The following is an 18,221-nucleotide window of genomic DNA, read 5'->3' as shown; positions in this document are numbered from 1 at the left end:
TTTTCAATTCTCTTTATATACAGAAGATCAGTTTAGCATATATTAAGTAAAGATTTCAACAGTTTGCACCCACATAGAAACACAAAGTGAAAAACACTGTTTGAGTACTAGTTATAGCATTAAATCACAATGTACAGCACATTAAGGACAGAGATCCTACATGAGGAGTAAGTGCACAGTGACTCCTGTTGTTGACTTAACAAATTGACACTCTTGTTTATGGCATCAGTAATCACCCTAGGCTCTTGTCATGAGTTGCCAAGGCTATGGAAGCCCCAAATGGTAGAGTTAGAAACATACCAGGGGATTCCAATTCAATCCCATCAAGGTGGCATGTACCAATGCCATCTCACTAGTCCAAGTGATCAATTTCTGTTCACAATTGATCATAATGATAGGACTAAGAGCCAAAGGGATCACATAAACAAGACTAGTGTCTGCAAATACTAACTGATAGAATAAAAAAGGGAGAGAACGATCCAACATGGGAAGTGAGATATACAGCAGACTCATAGAATGGCAGATGTCCTAAACAGCACTCTGGCCTCAGAATCAGCCCTTCAGGCATGCGGATCCGGCTGAAAAGCCCATGAGAGTATTTCAGGCATGGAAAGCCAAGACACTCTGGCAAAAAAAACAAAAAACAAAAACCCTAAATGAAAGATCTCCGCGAGTGAGATCCCAGTGGAAAGAACAGGTCATCAAAGAAGGAGGTACCTTTCTCTGAAGGGAGGAGAGAACTTCCACTCTGACTACGACCTTGTCTAAATATGATCAGAGTCAGTGGTAAGTACTATTAAGATCTTCACAGCCTGATTATTAAGCTAACAGAAGTGTATGAAGACAGTAGAAGATTGAGCTCTGGCATAGCTGAAGGGTGTTGGTCAATCTAAAAAGCCCACCCAGTTCCAAAACCTGTTTCTTTATAATATCATTTCAGAGATGAGAGAAGTTTGCATACACAGTCTGTAGTTATGCTGTCTACCTTTTACATAAAATAAATCTGTGGTGCTAAATATGCTATGTAAAGAGATTAGGGGACTGTTATGTTTTAGGAAGGTAAACAAGAAAATTACCAGTAGTCAGGTGGTTGAACACATTTATAGAGAAAGTAGCATTCCAAGAGAAGGATGAAATGGCCAAGGTTTCTTAGAATGAGAGAACTATTTCAGGCTTAAATGGGAAGCAGCAATGAGAGGACTAAATGAAGCTGGTTACAGAGGCTTGGCTGGTAAATGGTAGACGGGATGTCCTTGAACAAACTTGCATTGAGTGCAGATATGTTCCTGGCACTCAAGACAGAAAAACAGCATAAGAAATGATCCTCAGTGCGGTGCGCCGGCTGCAGCGTGCTGGCTGCAGCGGCCGTTGGAGGGTGAACCAACAGTAAAAGGAAGACCTTTCTCTCTGTTTCTCTCTCTCACTATCCACTCTGCCTGTCAAAAAAAAAAAATAAATAAAAAAATCCTTTGCTTCACTTACTAGGGGAGACAGGAATCATCCGTTAAATGTTAGCACACTATGTTAGGTGTTTAAATGGTATGAACAAAGTGCTGTGGAAGGACAAAAATGAAATCCATCAGTGGGCAGAAGACATTACATAAGGTTAAACTAAGTAGGAAAAGTGGAAAGAGATTCACTGGGAAGGGGGACAGGGCTTTTTGAGCCCAGGACTTGTGTGAACACAGTGAGGGCCTGCATATATGTGATTTGGGGAGATTGCATAGAGCAGGAAATGAGACACAGTGAAATGAAAAAGACTGGAGAAAGCACTGGGTCTGTGTATAAGAAAGGTTATTTTAGTTGTTAAAAATATGGTTTGGAGAGAAAAACACTAAGTTTAAGAGTTCCCTGTTGACTTTATTGGTTATCTTGATAAAGATTGGCTGCTGAGAGGTAAGTGGGAGCAGAGAGAAGAAAATAAATGGAAGAGGTTACACAAAGGATTTGGTAGCCATTGGATGATGGTGGGGCAGTGGGGGAAGAAAGCAAAAGGAGCCACAAATGACCTTAGATTTTGCTCAACCGGCTGAGTGGATATTATTACTTAAGAGCAATTGTTTTGATGGCAAGAAATAGAAGTTTGGGACAGACAAGGGAGAACAATATTTAGTTTCTGACATTGTGAATTTGAAGGATCTGTGGTAACATCTTGATTCTCAGTAGCTGGAAATATGGGTTGAACATTGAGGACACTGACAGACACATACACACACCCCATCATCAGTGTGGATGGCTAATGATTCTATGGTATCTCTAAATGCAGCCTTCACAGAGAATGTTTGGAGTGAGAAGAATGCCTAGCACTACCTTAGAGAATAATCATTGTGTTCAGGAAGATGTTCTTGTTGTGGCTATAGATGTCCTAAAATTCTTTGAACTGTCACTGCATTTCATAGTCTTTTTTCTGCTTCTCTCTAGCAACGAAGATGTTAGAGAGTTGACTGTATTGATTGTGTGATCTTTAGGCATACTATTTATACTATTTTAAAGCCTTTTTTGTCTTTTAAAAACTTTTTTGATCTTAACCTGAGTGTCTACATGTTATTTTGCTGGGTTTTTAGATTTCACTCATCTGAGTGAACTCTTATTATTGCAAGAAAACTGGTAATTTTTATCATTTAACTTTACTTTTTCAAAATGATGTTTCTATATCATTAGTCACTTTGATTGCTTTTTTTCCTCCATAGGAGCTCATGCAACAGAATGGCATTGGTTATGTGTTAAATGCCAGCAATACCTGTCCAAAGCCTGACTTTATCCCTGATTCTCATTTCCTGCGAGTACCTGTGAATGATAGCTTCTGTGAGAAAATTTTGCCCTGGCTGGACAAATCTGTAGATTTCATTGGTAAGTAGTTAAAGTAATACTGCAAGCCCTTGTGCTCTAGTCTTATATACCCACTCCCCCTATTTTTTCCTTAGAGAAAAGGAGGCTATTTCAGATGTTTCAAAGTCTAAAAACAACACATGCTGCTTACTCATTTGATGGTCAGGGTGATGTGCTGTGCTGTCCCTAAGGGACTGTCCTTATGAGGTTCTAGTGCCTTACACTACCAAGGCTAAGCCTCATAGGATCTGCAATTATATATTTGCAAGTGTTTGAAAACCAGCTAAGCTTTTGGGGTTAAATCCCACACATACAATTTTTCAAATCCTACAACAAAATTCAGAAACTTTGTTGACAATCCTTGTTGCTTTATTTTCCCCCAGAGAAAGGCCAAGTCCTATGAAAATAAGTCCCATTGCATTGAAAATTTTCATGTCACAACATTTCTGAGTGTTAGTCCACACACTGATAACTTTAAGTAGTATTGGGCCTAATGAACTGATGCACAACCCCATGTGGCCACTTGTTTGGTGGTGGTGGTGGTTGTGACAGGACCTGCCCCGTCACATACTGTGTTCTGCTTCCTGGGCCTGCTCAGTTCAGGAGCTTCTCTGTTGTGACGTTCAGTGCTGCAGGACGAGCTCTGCTGGTCACATGTGGGTGATGTGCATTTGAATCATGGTTTTAGTGGCAGGTGGCTGAACAGAGGAGAAAACTGCTATCTCTAGAGCAACGTAACAAGGTGTGTGATTCGATGCCCATGTGAAGGATTTGTTGTTTTTCCACTAGCCACATACAGCACTCTACTCCATAATTAATTGCTCTGGATTTTCACCTATAATTAAAAATAAAAGAACCAGTTCCTTTTTTTTAAATTGTCATTGGGGGCCGGCGCCGTGGCTCAATAGGCTAATCCTCCACCTTGCGGCGCTGGCACACCGGGTTCTAGTCCCGGTTGGGGCGCCGGATTCTGTCCCGGTTGCCCCTCTTCCAGGCCAGCTCTCTGCTATGGCCAGGGAGTGCAGTGGAGGATGGCCCAGGTGCTTGGGCCCTGCACCCCATGGGAGACCAGGAAAAGCACCTGGATCCTGGCTCCTGCCATCGGATCAGCGCGGTGCGCCGGCTGCAGCGGCGGCCATTGGAGGGTGATCCAACGGCAAAGGAAGACCTTTCTCTCTCTCTCTCTCTCTCTCTCACTGTCCACTCTGCCTGTCAAAAAAAAAAAAAAAAAAAAAAATTGTCATTGGGTATTTTTTATTTGAAAGCGTTACAGAGAGAGAGAAGGAGAGGCAGAGAGTCTTCCATCTGCTAGGACCAGTTCCTTTTAAAAAGTGAAGTTAGTAAATTAAGCTCCCCAAGATATTTTTTCACTTATGAGAATTTTCTAGATAAGCTTTTAGAGCATTGATTCTGAAACAGCTCACTTTTCAAGATTTCCATATTGATAAGGATTTTTCATCTTCAAGTACAAAACATTCTGAGAAGTGTCTAAATGACTTAGTTCATGTTAAAATAATCACAAAACTACCCAAATTAATATCCTCCCGTTGTACTTCTAAGAAATAGCATTTTTGCCTCTTGAAAAAAAAGAAAGCAATCAAGGTTACCACTCCATTATATGTCACACTGATACACTGCCATATGGCTGTAATTTCAACCAAAAGTGTCATTTCAGAATGGATCTGGATGAGAATCTGAGTCTGTTCAGTTGTGGCAATATCCAAGCCTTAGGACAGAATAACAGAAATCAGAAAGCAGCAATAACTTTGCTCCAATGTAGCTGCTTCTCTTATGGGAGGTACTGGGGTCATCGTGGCACTTCCATACATACAAAAGGAGCTTTTCAGTACTCTAACTTGATTCTAAATAGACTCAAACACATAGCAAAACTCATTTGTAATATCTGCAAATGTTTCCCTTACCACATTTCATTTATTTGTGTTTATTAGAGCCACCGTCCTTATCTCTGCCAGAGAATTCTAGGCAGGAACTTCCGCTCCTTTTTTGCACTCTGCCCATGCTCACTCTGCTGTTTTTTTTTTTTTTTTTAAGATTTATTTATTTATTTATTTGAAAGTCATAGTTACACAGAGAAGGAGAGGCAGAGAGAGTTCTTCCCTCCACTGGTTCACTCCCCAGTTGGCTGCAATGGCCAGAGCTGTGCCAATCCGAAGCCAGGAGCCAGGAGCTTCTTCTGGGTCTTCCACATGGGTGCAGGGGCCCAAATACTTGGGCCATCTTCTACTGCTTTCCCAGGCCATAGCAGAGAGCTGGATCGGAAGTGGAGCAGCAGGGACTTGAACCAGTGCCCATATGGGATGCCAACGCTGCGGGTTGTGGCTTTATGTGCTATGCCACAGCACTGGCCCCTCTGCTGGTGTCTTTCCATGAATGTTAGGCAGTTAGTCCTGGCAGGGTATGTGATATGAAGATGCACCCTCATTCCTGGATTTCACAGCTCTGAGGCTCATAGGTGTGTTCTCTTCTTGTTACGTAAATTTCAATAAGTCTCTCGATTTGTTGGAAGGACTTTAGATTTTCTTGGAGTTTATATTTATTTTTAGTTATTGTAGGCCATAGTAACAAAGTTTGCCTGTCTTTGCTATGGGACACTCATGAGGTATCCCCAAACCCAGCTGGCTGCTTGTCTAGGTTCTTGCTCTGCCTTCACTGTGTTGGCTCCTGCCCCAGGTCACCCACACCACACTCGGGTCACACTGGAGGCAGTGAAGAGCATGTGCTTAGAAGCCAAACTGTCTGTATTTGAATCCTGCCTTCCAGTGGTCCAGTGCATCTAGGTAAATACTTGATACTTAAGTGTGCTTCAGTTTCCTCATCTGGAGCCTGAAGAAATGTACCTACCTTCTAGACATTTGTGAGGATTAAAATAGATATTTTATATTGCATAGTACTTGACTCAGAACCAGCTCCTCATAAACATTTTAAAAATTGTTATGACAAGTTCTTTGTGCATGCACGTGCTCTCTAGTTATTATTTTTTGATATTTATTTGAGAGGTAGAGTTACAGAGAGAAGGAGAGACAGAGAGAGAGGTCTTCCATCCACTGGTTCACTCCTCAAATGTCTGCAACAGCCGGAGCTGGGCAGATCCAAAGCCAGACCAGGTGCTTCTTCCAGGTCTCCCACATGGGTACAGGGGCCCAAGGACTTGGGCCATCTTCTGCTTTCCCAGGCCATAGCAGAGAGCTGGATCTGAAGAGTAGCAGCCAGGACTCGAACCAGCATCCCATGGATGCCAGCACCATAGGTGGAGGCTTAGCCCGCTATGCCACAGTGCTGCCCCCCCTTTTCTCTTTGTTAAAAAGATTGACTTATTCATTGGAAAGAGTTAGAGAGGGAAAGACACAGATCTTCCATCCACTGGTTCCGTCCCTAAGTGGCCACAGTGGCCAGGGCTGGGCCAGGTTGAAGCTAGGAGCTTCATTTATGTTTCCTACTGGGGAGGCAGAGTCCTGAGCACTTGTCCCATTGTCTGCTGTTTTTCCCAAGACATTAGCATAGAGCTGCTGGGATATGAACCCGCACCCATGTGGGATGCTGGCGTTTCACCGAGCCCAGTTCTTTCTTTAGTCTTCTAAACTTCTCATCCTCTCTGGGTCCTCATCCCCCTTATTTGTGGCCCTCTCATCCCCTTTTTAGCCTACATTTTGTTCCTGAATTTCTCTAGCGGCAACCTGCTGTTTTGTCTTTTCAGTTTTCACAGTCACTGTCTCCTATTGTTCCCCATTCTGCAGAGGCTCCTTAATTTCCTACATAAAAGCAACTCTGGCCTAAGACTTCCAAGAACCTCCAACACCTGCTCCCCACCTGTGAGACTCTCTGGTAAACTCCTGTGCAGCTTGGCAGTGCTGTGCTGTGCTTAGTCCCAGTGCACATTTCCCTTCTCTCTACCAGCTACTCATATTATTACTTCCTTTAAGACTCAGGTTAGCACTGTGTCTGCCAAGATGTGTATGCTAATAAACCCCACTCCAGTGTAATTGCTGTTTTTTTTTTTTTACATCTTCTAAATTTTGATTTTTAAAAGTTTTATTTATTTGAAAGGCAGAGTTAGAGAGGAAGAGGCGGGGGTGGGGTGGGGTGGGGTGGTATCTTCCATATGTTGGTTCACTCCCCAAATGGCCACAGTAACCAGAGCTGAACCAGTCGGGAGCCAGGAGCTTCTTCTGGGTCTCCCACATGGTTACAGGGGCCCAAGGACTTGGGCTATCTTCTACTGTGTTCCCAAGACCATAGCAGAGAGCTGCACCAGAAGTGAAGCAGCCGGGACTCGAACCAGCACTCACGTGGGATGCCAGCTCTGCAGGAAGCAGCTTTACCCACTAAACCACAGTGCCGGCCCCATAAATTGTGATTTTTCATGAACACGTAATTATACATATTTATGGGGTATGGTGTGATATTTCAATATATGATTTTTAAAAAAGATGTTATTTACTTACTGTAACCCTACCTCTCAAATAAAAATAAAATCTTTAAAATATTTATTTATTTGAAAGGCAGAGTTACAAATAGAAGGAGAAACAGAGAGGTCTTCCGTCTGCTGGTTCACTCCCCAAATGGCTGCAAGGGCCAGACCTGAAGCCAGGAGTTCTTCTGCGTCTCCCAAGCGGGTGCAGGGGCCCAAGCTCTCTGGCCATCTTGCACTGCTTTCTCAGGCCATTAGCATAGAACTAGATCATAAGAGAAGCAGCTGGGTCATGAACCAGCACCCATATGGATGCCGGCACCGCAGGTGGAGACAGCCAACTTAGCCACAGCACTGGCTCCTTTATTTATATATTTTTGTTTTGTTTGTTTTTGTTTTTTAGAGGAAGGGTTTATTGTCAGGTGGGGGAAGCCCGACGGGTGTGGGAGAGAGGGCAAGAGAGTGAAAGAGAGGGGGTCAAGAGAGATCGAGAGAGAGAGTCTTGTGTGGGAAGCAGGTCCTATTATATACCTTTGCAGGGGTAATATGTTTTCCATATGCTGGTTCCTTAAGTGGCTGCAACAGCCAGGGCTCACTACACACTGATCAGGGCAGAGCAAGCAGTGTATCCTTCATCTCAAATGTTTATGATTTCTTTGTGTTGGGAACATTCAGAAGCATCTGTACTAGATAAATACACATTTTATAACAATATAATCATCATCTATGAAATGAAATACACATTTAATTGTTGTCAGCCATAGCTATCCTACTGTGCTACAGAACATTAGAAGTTGTTCTTCCTATCCAAATGTACCCTTGTACCTGTTAACCATCCTCTCTAGTTCTTCACAGCCCTCTGATAACCAATATTCTCTCTCCTTCTATGAGATCAACTTTTTTAGCTTCCACATATAAATGAGACTATAAGGTATTTGTTTTCCTGTTCCTGAGTTACTTCATTTAACTTCATGTCCTAAATGCCCATCCATGTTGCCAAAAATGACAGGAATCATTTCTCTTTGTGGCCAAATATTCTATTGTGTGTGTGTGTGTGTGTGTGTGTGTGTGTGTATACCACATCTTCTTTATATGTTCATCTGTTGATGGACACGTGGCTTGATTTCACATCTTGGTTACTGAGGATAGCAATGCAATAACATAGGAATGCATTGGATTCCTATGGATATTCCTATTGGATATTATATTGGTTTCTTTTCCTTTCAGTATATATGCAGTAGTGGAATCACTGGATCATACAGTAGTTACATTTCTAGTTTTCTGAGGAACCTCCATACTGTTTTCCATACTAATTCACATTCCCACCAACAATGCTTGAAAGTTCCCGTATCTCCATATCCTCACCAACGTGTGTTTTATGTCTTTTTTATAACAGTAATTCAGGCCGGCGCTGCGGCTCACTAGGCTAATCCTCCGCCTTGCGGCGCTGGCACACCTCTAGTCCCGGTCGGGGCGCTGGATTCTGTCCCGGTTGCCCCTCTTCCAGGCCAGCTCTCTGCTGTGGCCCGGGAGTGCAGTGGAGATGGCCCAAGTACTTGGGCCCTGCACCCCATGGGAGACCAGGATAAGCACCTGGTTCCTGCCATCGGATCAGCGTAGTGCGCCAGCCATTGGAGGGTGAACCAACGGCAAAGGAAGACCTTTCTCTCTGTCTCTCTCTCTCACTGTCCACTCTGCCTGTCAAAGGATTAGTGATGTTGAACATTTTTTCTTTTGCTTGTTGGCTATTTGTGTATCTTCTTTTGAGAAATGTCTACTTAAATCATTTGCCCATTTTTTAAAAAAGATTTTTTATTTTTTGCTGCTGGATTCCGTTCTATTTTGGATAGTGACTTCAGATAAGCAGTTTGCAGTATGTCATCTTCTGTTCTGTAGGTGTCTCTGGCTGTTGTTTCCTTTGCTGTGCAGAAGCTTTTTAGGCTATTTGTCAAGTTTGTGTTCCCTGAGCTTTTGAGGTCTCATTAAAAAAAAATCTCAGTCCAGACTAATGTGTTGCAAAGTGTTTCCCTGGTTTTTCTTGTAGTAGTTTCAAGGTTTTGGTCTTACATTTTAAATCTTTGATCCATTTTGAGATGATTTAATATGTGGTAAGAGACAGGGTCTGGTTTCATTCTGCATGTGGATATCCACCTTCTTCCCAGCACTGTTTATTGAAGAGATTTTCCTTTCTCCAATATAAATTCTTGGTGCCTTTGTTGAAAATTAGCTAACCGTGAATGCATGGATTTGTTCTTGGGTTCTCTATTCTCTTCTTTCGATCTGTTTCTGTTTTTATGCCAGCATCTTACTCTTGTGGGTACTGTAGCTTTGTAGTATTTTTTAATTTAATTTTTAAAAAAGATTGTTTATTTGAAAGGCAGAGTTAGAGAAGAGAAGAGACAAGCCATCTTCCATCCGCTGGTTCACTCTCCCAAATGGCTGCCAACGGCCAGGGCTGGGCCAGGCCGAAGCAGGAGCTTCTTTCAGGTCTCCCACATGGTTGCAGGAGTCCAAGGACTTGGGCCATCTTCTGCTGCTTTCTCAGGCCACTAGCAGGGAGCTAGATCTGAAGTGGAGCAGCCAGGTCTTGAACAGACACCCACATGGGCTGCAACACTGCAGATGGCAGCTTAACCTGCTGTGCCATTTTTGACAGGCAGAGTTAGTTGAGAGAGAGAGAGAAAGGTCTTCCTTTTCCATTGGTTCACCCCCCAAATGGCCACTACAGCCGGCGTGCTGCATTGATCCAAAGCCAGGAGCCAAGTGCTTCTTCCTGGTCTCCCATGCAGGTGCAGGGCCCAAGCACTTGGGCCATCCTCCACTGCCTTCCCGGGCCACAGCAGAGAGCTGGACTGGAAGAGGAACAACCGAGACAGAATCCAGCACCCCAACTGGGACTAGAAACTGGGGTGCCGGCGCCGCAGGCAGAGGATTGGCTTAGTGAGCCGCGGCGCTGGCCCACTTTTTTTTTTTTTTTAAGATTTATTTATTTGAAAGAGTTAGAGAGAGGGAGGACGGAGATCCTCCATTCGCTAGTTTGTTCCCCATATGATTGCATGGGCCAGGGCTGGGCCAGGCTGAAGCCAGATGCCAAGAGCTTCCTCCAGGTCTCCTATATGGGTAGCAGGGGCCCAAGCACCTGGGCTATCCTCTGCTAATCTTCCGAGGCCACCAGCAGAGAGCTGGATCAGAAATGGAGCAGCAGGGACGTGAAGCGGTGCCCATAAGGGATGCTAGCATCGCAGGTGGAAGCTTCATGCACCACACCACAATGCCGGCCCTGGTGTGTACCTTTAAACAGTATTAATTTTTCCAGTCCATGAACACAGATGTCTTTCCATAGTTTGTTATCCTCTTCAGTTTCTTTCATCAGTGCTTTTATAATTTTTGTTGTACAATTCTTTTACATTCTTGGGAATATAATCACTTTTTAAGTTTTAAAATAATAATTGCAAAGAACTGTGGTTGTTAAAACAGTGCAAACACAACACAGAGGATGTGGAAAAAAAAAGGAAATCTGTAACCATAACATTCTGATACATATGTTACTCTCGTTGTTTGATTTCCTTCCAATCACTTTCAGATATTTCAGAAATTTTACTTTTTACCATAGGTACCTGAGCACTTGATGGGAGAATTGTATTAAGCGATGAATTTATTTTGGCACAACTGTCTTTGAAATCCATGCATAGTTTTTTCATAATATACATTTCTATGTATTTCTGAAGATTCCTCATGCATGGATTTCAAGGTTAGTTTGCTTCAAAATACACTTACATTTTAATTCCATTACTGTCGTAAGTACCCAGGTTAGATGCTATGGGGGGAATGTTAGAAGCAAGACCCTTTTAGTTCCTTATAGTCTAGTTTTTGAGGTAATTATTCAAGAGAAAATGGCCAACTTAAAACCTTAAACGTAACCTCCCTCTAGTAAGATTTGAAGCAGCTTGCAGTAACCGATGGGGGTCAAAAGATACACATAAGGGCCAGCTGCAGTGCCAGCATCCCCATACGGGCACTGGTTCAAGTCTCAGCTGCTCCACTTCCCATCTAGCTCTCTGCTGTGGCCTGGGAAAGCAGAAGATGGCCCAAGTCCTTGGGCCCCTGCGCCCACATGGGAGACCTGGAAGAGGCCCCTGGCTTCGGATCGGCGCAGCTCCGACCGTTGCAGCCAACTGGGGAGTGAACCAGCAGATGGAAGACCTGCCTCTCTCTGCTGTTCCTTCTCTGTAATTCTTTCCAATAAAGAAAGAAATCTTTTTTTTAAAGACACACATATACTAAGATGGGATAAAAGGGCTAGAACCAAGTCACACAGAAATAGGAAAGGGCTGTTTTGTACTCATTACTGTTTTACTGTGGTTTCCTTATCTAGAGGAGCAGCTCAGTGATTATTCATATACTATCCTTCATATATCTTACATATTATGTTCATATATATTATATATAATGAATGAATAATCACAAGTATACAAAATTGCATTATTTATAGCATAGGCAGTGAGACTGGAGTAGCTTTGGTTTACTCAGCTGCCAAAGCAGATTCCTTGTGCATTTGTTACGTAAGATTTTTAACATAAGGGTCAGCAGTTTCAGCTACAGAACGACAAGGCAAGAATTGAGCTGCATGGCAGCAGCCTCACTGCTGAGCACACACATCACTGGTTAGAACTGAGGCAGGTGTAGCTTGGTTAAAATGCTAGTTGCCGTCAGGGTGTGAGAGAGAACTTCCCCCACTCCCACATGTAAGCTGTGTGTGTCCCGGCACAGTGAGAGTGGTAGCCCTGTTTAGATTTCCCTGATTGTGTGGTTCTGACCAGTTGTCCATGAGTCCTTCTGCCAGGTCATGGGTAACTAAATAGTAAGTCTGGGCATCAAGGAAGGCATAAAAGTTATGTCGATCATCATTGGAGCGACCTTATAAACCTGATTCATAGTATACAGTTGTCTCTTGAAATTCAGCAAATAAAGTTGAACATTATCATGACCTAAATAAGTTTTGCAAATAAAAATAAGCATGAAGACAAGTTCTCTGTATTTCAGCATATTTTAGAAGCAACATGGCCAGCATCTCTGGTGTTACTGTATGTAAAATTGCTGTCCACTCTCCCCTCTCCTAACTCCCTCCTTTAAAACAGCAATGTATACCATATCTATTTGAAATTTTAAAGAAATTTTTTTAAAGATTTAATACTATCTTTTGGTAAATAAGGGAAGAATTGAAATGTCATGTGAATACTATTTTCATAAGTAATAAGTAAATAGTATTAACTGTATCTTAGTATGTTTTTGGATGATTCTCTATATACTTCCATTTCTGAAATTTTCTGTACTAGGTAGAATCATGTAATCACCATGTAGGATTTATACTCAGGAAACATTATTAAAGTGACATGTAACATAAAAAATACATGATGAAAAGTAGTGAAATAAGATTCGGGCAACCTGAGTTAGTAACAAATTATTTGTAATACTTTTGTGCCTTAGTTGTGCTGTATGTCCGTGGTGAGGCAATTCTCTCCCTCTGCTCGCTCAGAAGGATCGGTTACATAAGCAGATGATGTTTGCTTCTGCGGCTTCCAGGTAGACACGGAGTCAGTTTGCGGAACAAATTATTGTTAGTGACTTCTCTGGAATTTGACTTACAGAGAAAGCAAAAGCCTCCAATGGATGTGTCCTAGTGCACTGTTTGGCTGGGATCTCGCGCTCTGCCACCATTGCCATAGCCTACATCATGAAGAGGATGGATATGTCTCTGGATGAAGCTTACAGGTGAGGACAGGAACATGTCTTGTGTGATCCCTCATGTTTCAGGTCAGATGCACAGCCAGACGGGAGCGTGGCACCAGAGGAAAGCAGATCATGATGATTTTAGGCTCACTCCTGTGGTTTTCTAATGGCCTCAGAAAGACTGGGGGGAAATGCAGGTTTATTATTAAGCACTACTGCTAATTCATCCTTAGTCACTTACTGAAGGAACAACACGTCCAGGCAGAGAGTGCTGTCTTACTAGCTAAGTTTATTTCTTACCCTAGTGGTAGTCGTATTTTTCATTTGCATACAAGGGGAAAAGCTTGAGTTGAATGCTCATTACTGACTCCTGACGCTGCTTTAAGCTTTGTGTCGCCGTGAGGAAGAAGTCTACTGCACGCAGTGTAGAACCGCAGTAACCCCCAGCTCCATTCAGTGAGTAAAGTCTCCTGAGTCCTAGAGCTGGTCAGGTTCGGTGGGTGATTTTTGGCTGGATCACCTCACTGTTTTCTCAAAAATGGCAGGCAGCAAATGCAGTGCCCCCGGGCTGGACTTGCATCTACTGACAGATGAGTGACTCAGCCCCTCCCCTCTATGCCTTGTTGAATAGAGGTGTTTTCACTTCCACGTGACAAAGAACCAAAAATACAGCCACAGGGAGCAGGCCTGTTAACAGTTGGACTTTCCTCAAATTGGAAAATTCTGGAGAAAAGTGACCTAGCTGAACCGCTTCTCAGGTGAGGAGGGAGACAGTAGGGCGAGGGCCCTCCCCGTCATCTGCATTCGCTCCCTTGCCCTCTTCTCAGGCTTCTCCCCTGGGGGCCTCCTGCTCAGTCCAGAAGGGTGGGCAGCCTTCTCATGTTCCTAAGTCTTCCTACGCGGCCCCTCTGTTTAATCTTGCCTAGATGAGCCAGATATTCCTGGCTTTGTTGATTTCCTTTGGGGACTTGATTTCCATGGAGATTATTTTACATGTTTCTTGTTCTTATGCTGATGCAGATTTTCCGTGTGGTTTTACTCCTGTGGCCTCTGAAGGAGTTGTCTGCTATCTCCAAGAGGCTTTGTTCATCCAGTGAAACAGGAAAGCCAGGAGTACTTTAAGATTTATTTATTTATTTCAAAGAGTTACACAGAGAGAGAGAGGTCTTCTATCCACTGGTTCACTCTCCAGTTGGCCACAATGGCCAGAGCTGTGCTGATCTGAAGCCAAGAGCTTCCTTCCGGTCTCCCACACAGGTGCAGAGGATTTGAGCCATCTTCCACTGCTTTTCCAGGTCACAGCAGAGAGCTGGATAGGAAGTGGAGCAGCGAGGACTTGAACCGGCGCCTATATGGGATGCCAGCACTGCAGGCGGCAGCTTTACCTGCTGCACCGCAGTGCCAGCCCCTTAGGAGCTACTTTTGATCCCTTGATGAATCTTTACAATGTTGGTTATAAAAAATGGACCCAAACATTAGGCAAACTTGGCTTTGAAGCCCAGGGCCCTCATTTAGTGGCTGTATGGATTGGGGACATTGTGTACCCATATAATGGGGATAATCTCACCCACCTAATGTAGGGTAGTTTTGAGGATGAAATAATTCAGTGCTTTAGTGTAACGAAGCCATTTTGTGGCTGGTTATTCTGTTGAGCCAAAAAAGAGCGGCTCAGGATTGTGTGCTGATACTTTGACCATTTGATACCATCTTTTGTCATTAATTTCAAATGTGAAAACTTTTGAAGTTATTATAGGTCCTTTGAGAGAAGATGATAGGGAAACATTGGAGCTGGGGACTACTTCTGAGGGTAGCACTGGTGTGTGTGTGTGCTGGTGGGGAGTCCTTTCTTATTAGTCCTAGTCCAAGTCTCAAGTCCTTGAAAAGAGGCTGAAACCTGAGCTCTGTGGGCCGGACTGCGGCCCTGTTGGTAAGCTCCTCCCCACCCCCAGAGGCCCCTGGTATTTGCTACCTGAGCATCTCTGATCTTGTGAATCAATCATCTCCCAAAGGTATTTGGGAAGGTCTAATAATTCCCTCTGTCGTTTATTTACTTTATATTCATTTATATTTCATAATTACAGCTTTAGGAACATGGGGATTCTTCTCACCCGAGAAACCCTTCCATTCACTCTCTCTCCCCTCCTCCTCCTCCCTCATTCCCACTAAGATTTATTTTCAATTAACTTTACTTAAGAGTTAATCATGGGCCGGCGCCGCGGCTCACTAGGCTAATCCTCCGCCTTGTAGCACCGGCACACTGGGTTCTAGTCCCGGTCGGGGCGCCGGATTCTGTCCCGGTTGCCCCTCTTCCAGGCAAGCTCTCTGCTGTGGCCAGGGAGTGCCGTGGAGGATGGCCCAAGTGCTTGGGCCCTGCACCCCATGGGAGACCAGGAGAAGCACCTGGCTCCTGCCATCGAATCAGCGCAGTGTGCTGGCCGCGGTGGCCACTGGAGGGTGAACCAACGGCAAAGGAAGACCTTTCTCTCTCTCTCACTGTCCACTCTGCCTGTCAAAAAGAGTTAATCATATGTGTATTAAGTATGGGGAAAAAACCTGTTCCTCAACATTCGAGACAAGGGCAGTTCAAAGTCACTGCTTCTTCCAGTGTCAGTTTCCTATAGGTTACCTTTTAGGTGTCACAGGTCAAGGAGGACATCTGGTATTTGTCCCTTGGGACTGGCTCATTTCACTAAGTGTGATGTTTTCAAGGCTTCATCCAATGGCAAATGACCGGATTCTTTTTTTTACCACTGCGTAGTATTCTATAGTGTCACAAGTATGCTTTATCTTAAGAACATAAGTAAGACTGACTGACTTGTCTTTCCTTAATAGATTTGTGAAAGAGAAAAGACCTACTATCTCTCCAAACTTCAATTTTCTGGGCCAACTCCTGGACTATGAGAAGAAGATTAAGACCCAGCCTGGCGCGTCGGGGCCCAAGAGCAAACTGAAGCTGCTGCACGTAGAGAAGCCACGTGAGCCTGTCCCTGCAGCCTCAGGGGGTGGGCAGAACAGCGAGGTGTCCCTCGGTCCGCCCTGCGCCCACTCTGCTACCTCAGAGGCAGCAGGGCCGAGGCCTGTGCAGCCGCCCAGTGCGCCTGGCCTGCAGCCAGCGCTGCCGCTGCCGGAGGACAGCTCGCTGGCGCAGGCGCTCAATGGGCTGCACCTGTCCTCGGACAAGCTGGAAGACAGCAGCAAGCTCAAGCGGTCCTTCTCTCTGGACATCAAGTCAGTGTCGTGCTCAGCCAGCATGGCCGCATCTTTGCACGGCTTCTCCTCGTCCGAAGACGCTCTGGAGTACTTTAAGCCTTCCACGGCGCTGGATGGGACCAGCAAGCTCTGCCAGTTCTCCCCCGTGCAGGAAGTATCAGAGCAGACTCCAGAAAGCAGCCCGGATACAGAGCAGGCCAGCGTCCCCAAGAAGCCTCAGCCTCCCAGGCCCTCGGAGAGCCAGAGCAAGCGGCTGCACTCGCTGAGAAGCAGCACGAGCGGCGCGCCCCAGAGGTCCTTCCTGTCTCCCCTGCATCGCAGCGGGAGTGTGGAGGACAATTACCACACCAACTTCCTCTTCGGCCTCTCCACCAGCCAGCAACACCTCGCCAAGTCTGCTGCGGGGCTGGGCCTCAAGGGCTGGCACTCCGACATCTTGGCGCCCCAGACTTCTGCCCCTTCCCTGACCAACAGCTGGTATTTCGCTGCGGAGTCCTCTCACTTCTACTCGGCCTCGGCCATCTACGGAGGCAGTGCCAGTTACTCTGCCTACAGCTGTAGCCAGCTGCCCACGGGCAGTGACCAGGTCTACTCTGTGCGGAGGCGGCAGAAGCCAAGTGACAGAGTGGACTCACGGCGGAGCTGGCACGAAGAGAGCCCCTTTGAAAAGCAGTTTAAGCGCAGAAGCTGCCAGATGGAATTCGGAGAGAGCATCATGTCAGAGAACAGGTCGCGGGAAGAACTGGGCAAAGTGGGCAGCCAGTCTAGCTTTTCCGGCAGCATGGAAATCATCGAGGTCTCCTGAGTAGACAGACCCTCGTGACCGCTATTGACAATTTTGTCTTGTTCACAGAAATTCCCTGTAAATCTGAAATATATATATATGTACATACATATATATTTTTGGAAAATGGAGCTATGGTGTAAAAGCAAACAGTGGATCAGCACAGTTGTTCTCTTAACATCTGCAAGTGTGAGATCAGCTCATGTTTCTCCCGACAAAAGTGGAAGGGCAGATGTTAGAATTTCCCCTGGACAGAGGAAAGTTTTATTCAATGACTTGTACATCCTCGTTCTTTTTGGTGTTAGAAGACAAAAATCCCCTGCTGTTTTCACATCGTGCTAGAGCGATCTCAGACACTTTGTCTAGTCTCTTCCCTTCCCTAGTGCACCTTAGCGCTGACTGAGCCAGCTTGTGGGTCGGGTGGGTAGACCTCTTAGGGACAGAACCTAGTGGTAAATCCAAGAGAAATGGTCTCATCCAAACCTGATTCACAAATCCAAACTCACCTGACAGCCGAGAGGTGAGCATCACTCTGCTGGACAGACCATTAGGGGCCTTGCCAAGACTTACTTTAGAACAAACCCAGTACCTCAGACAGCAGTGTCGGGGCGTGCACCACTACCAGGTCTGGTGGCCTGTTTCCAGGTGTTGTGAAGAGCTAGGGAGCTAGTCACTCTGCAGACCAGTTCAAACTGTCTGTGCACAAAATCCCGGTGGGGCCTGGGTGGAGGAAGTTAACTTTCGTTTTCTCCTCAACTCCATTGAGGGAGAGAAGGCAACCCATCTAGGATTCAGCTCAGCCAGCGGTCTGGCAGCGTAATGATTCAAGCTAGGCTGGGAGGCTAAGCAAGTCTACCTCCCTCGATAAATGAAAGAACTGTGTAAAATGGATTGTTGATCCTTTAAATAAAGAGTAACTTGGTTTAATGCCAAATGTGAATTTCTTTGGGTTGGTAGCGAGGATCGGCACCCTCAAGTTCTCAGCCAAAGTTGATGCTTCTTGTTTCAGTGCACGGCTACAGTTTGTAGAAGTGGAACAGTACGGCAGAACTGTATAGGCAGCTACTCAGAACTCCAGACAGACGCAGAACGAGCAGCGGGAGCGTGGTTTCCTCTGCGGCTCTCTCCCCTTGGTCTGCGATGCAGGCGGCTTTTCCATCATCGCCTCAGACTCACGGTTCAGGAGGGCTGGCGAGAGGCTGTAGTTCCGCAAGGACGGCCCACGGGCGGAGCACAGGA

The 18,221-nt window shown here is 45.1% G+C and overlaps 1 protein-coding gene across 3 annotated transcripts in view; it reads left to right on the top strand.

The window, feature by feature from the left end:
* The window catches only part of DUSP16 (dual specificity phosphatase 16), a 96,893-nt gene extending 78,977 nt beyond the window's left edge, over positions 1-17,916 (top strand). For all 3 annotated transcript variants that reach the window (XM_051850779.2, XM_051850781.2, XM_051850780.2), the window contains 3 exons: positions 2,691-2,850; positions 12,907-13,030; positions 15,821-17,916. In XM_051850779.2, the coding sequence (XP_051706739.1) occupies positions 2,691-2,850; positions 12,907-13,030; positions 15,821-17,003 (1,467 nt within the window). In that variant the 3' untranslated portion in view covers positions 17,004-17,916. The remainder of the gene's footprint in view (positions 1-2,690; positions 2,851-12,906; positions 13,031-15,820) is intronic.
* Positions 17,917-18,221: the final 305 nt, after the last annotated feature.

Source organism: Oryctolagus cuniculus, chromosome 9, assembly GCF_964237555.1.
Source record: "Oryctolagus cuniculus chromosome 9, mOryCun1.1, whole genome shotgun sequence".
NCBI classification, from domain to species: Eukaryota; Metazoa; Chordata; class Mammalia; order Lagomorpha; family Leporidae; genus Oryctolagus; species Oryctolagus cuniculus.
This window is presented reverse-complemented; position numbering and strand designations above follow the sequence as displayed.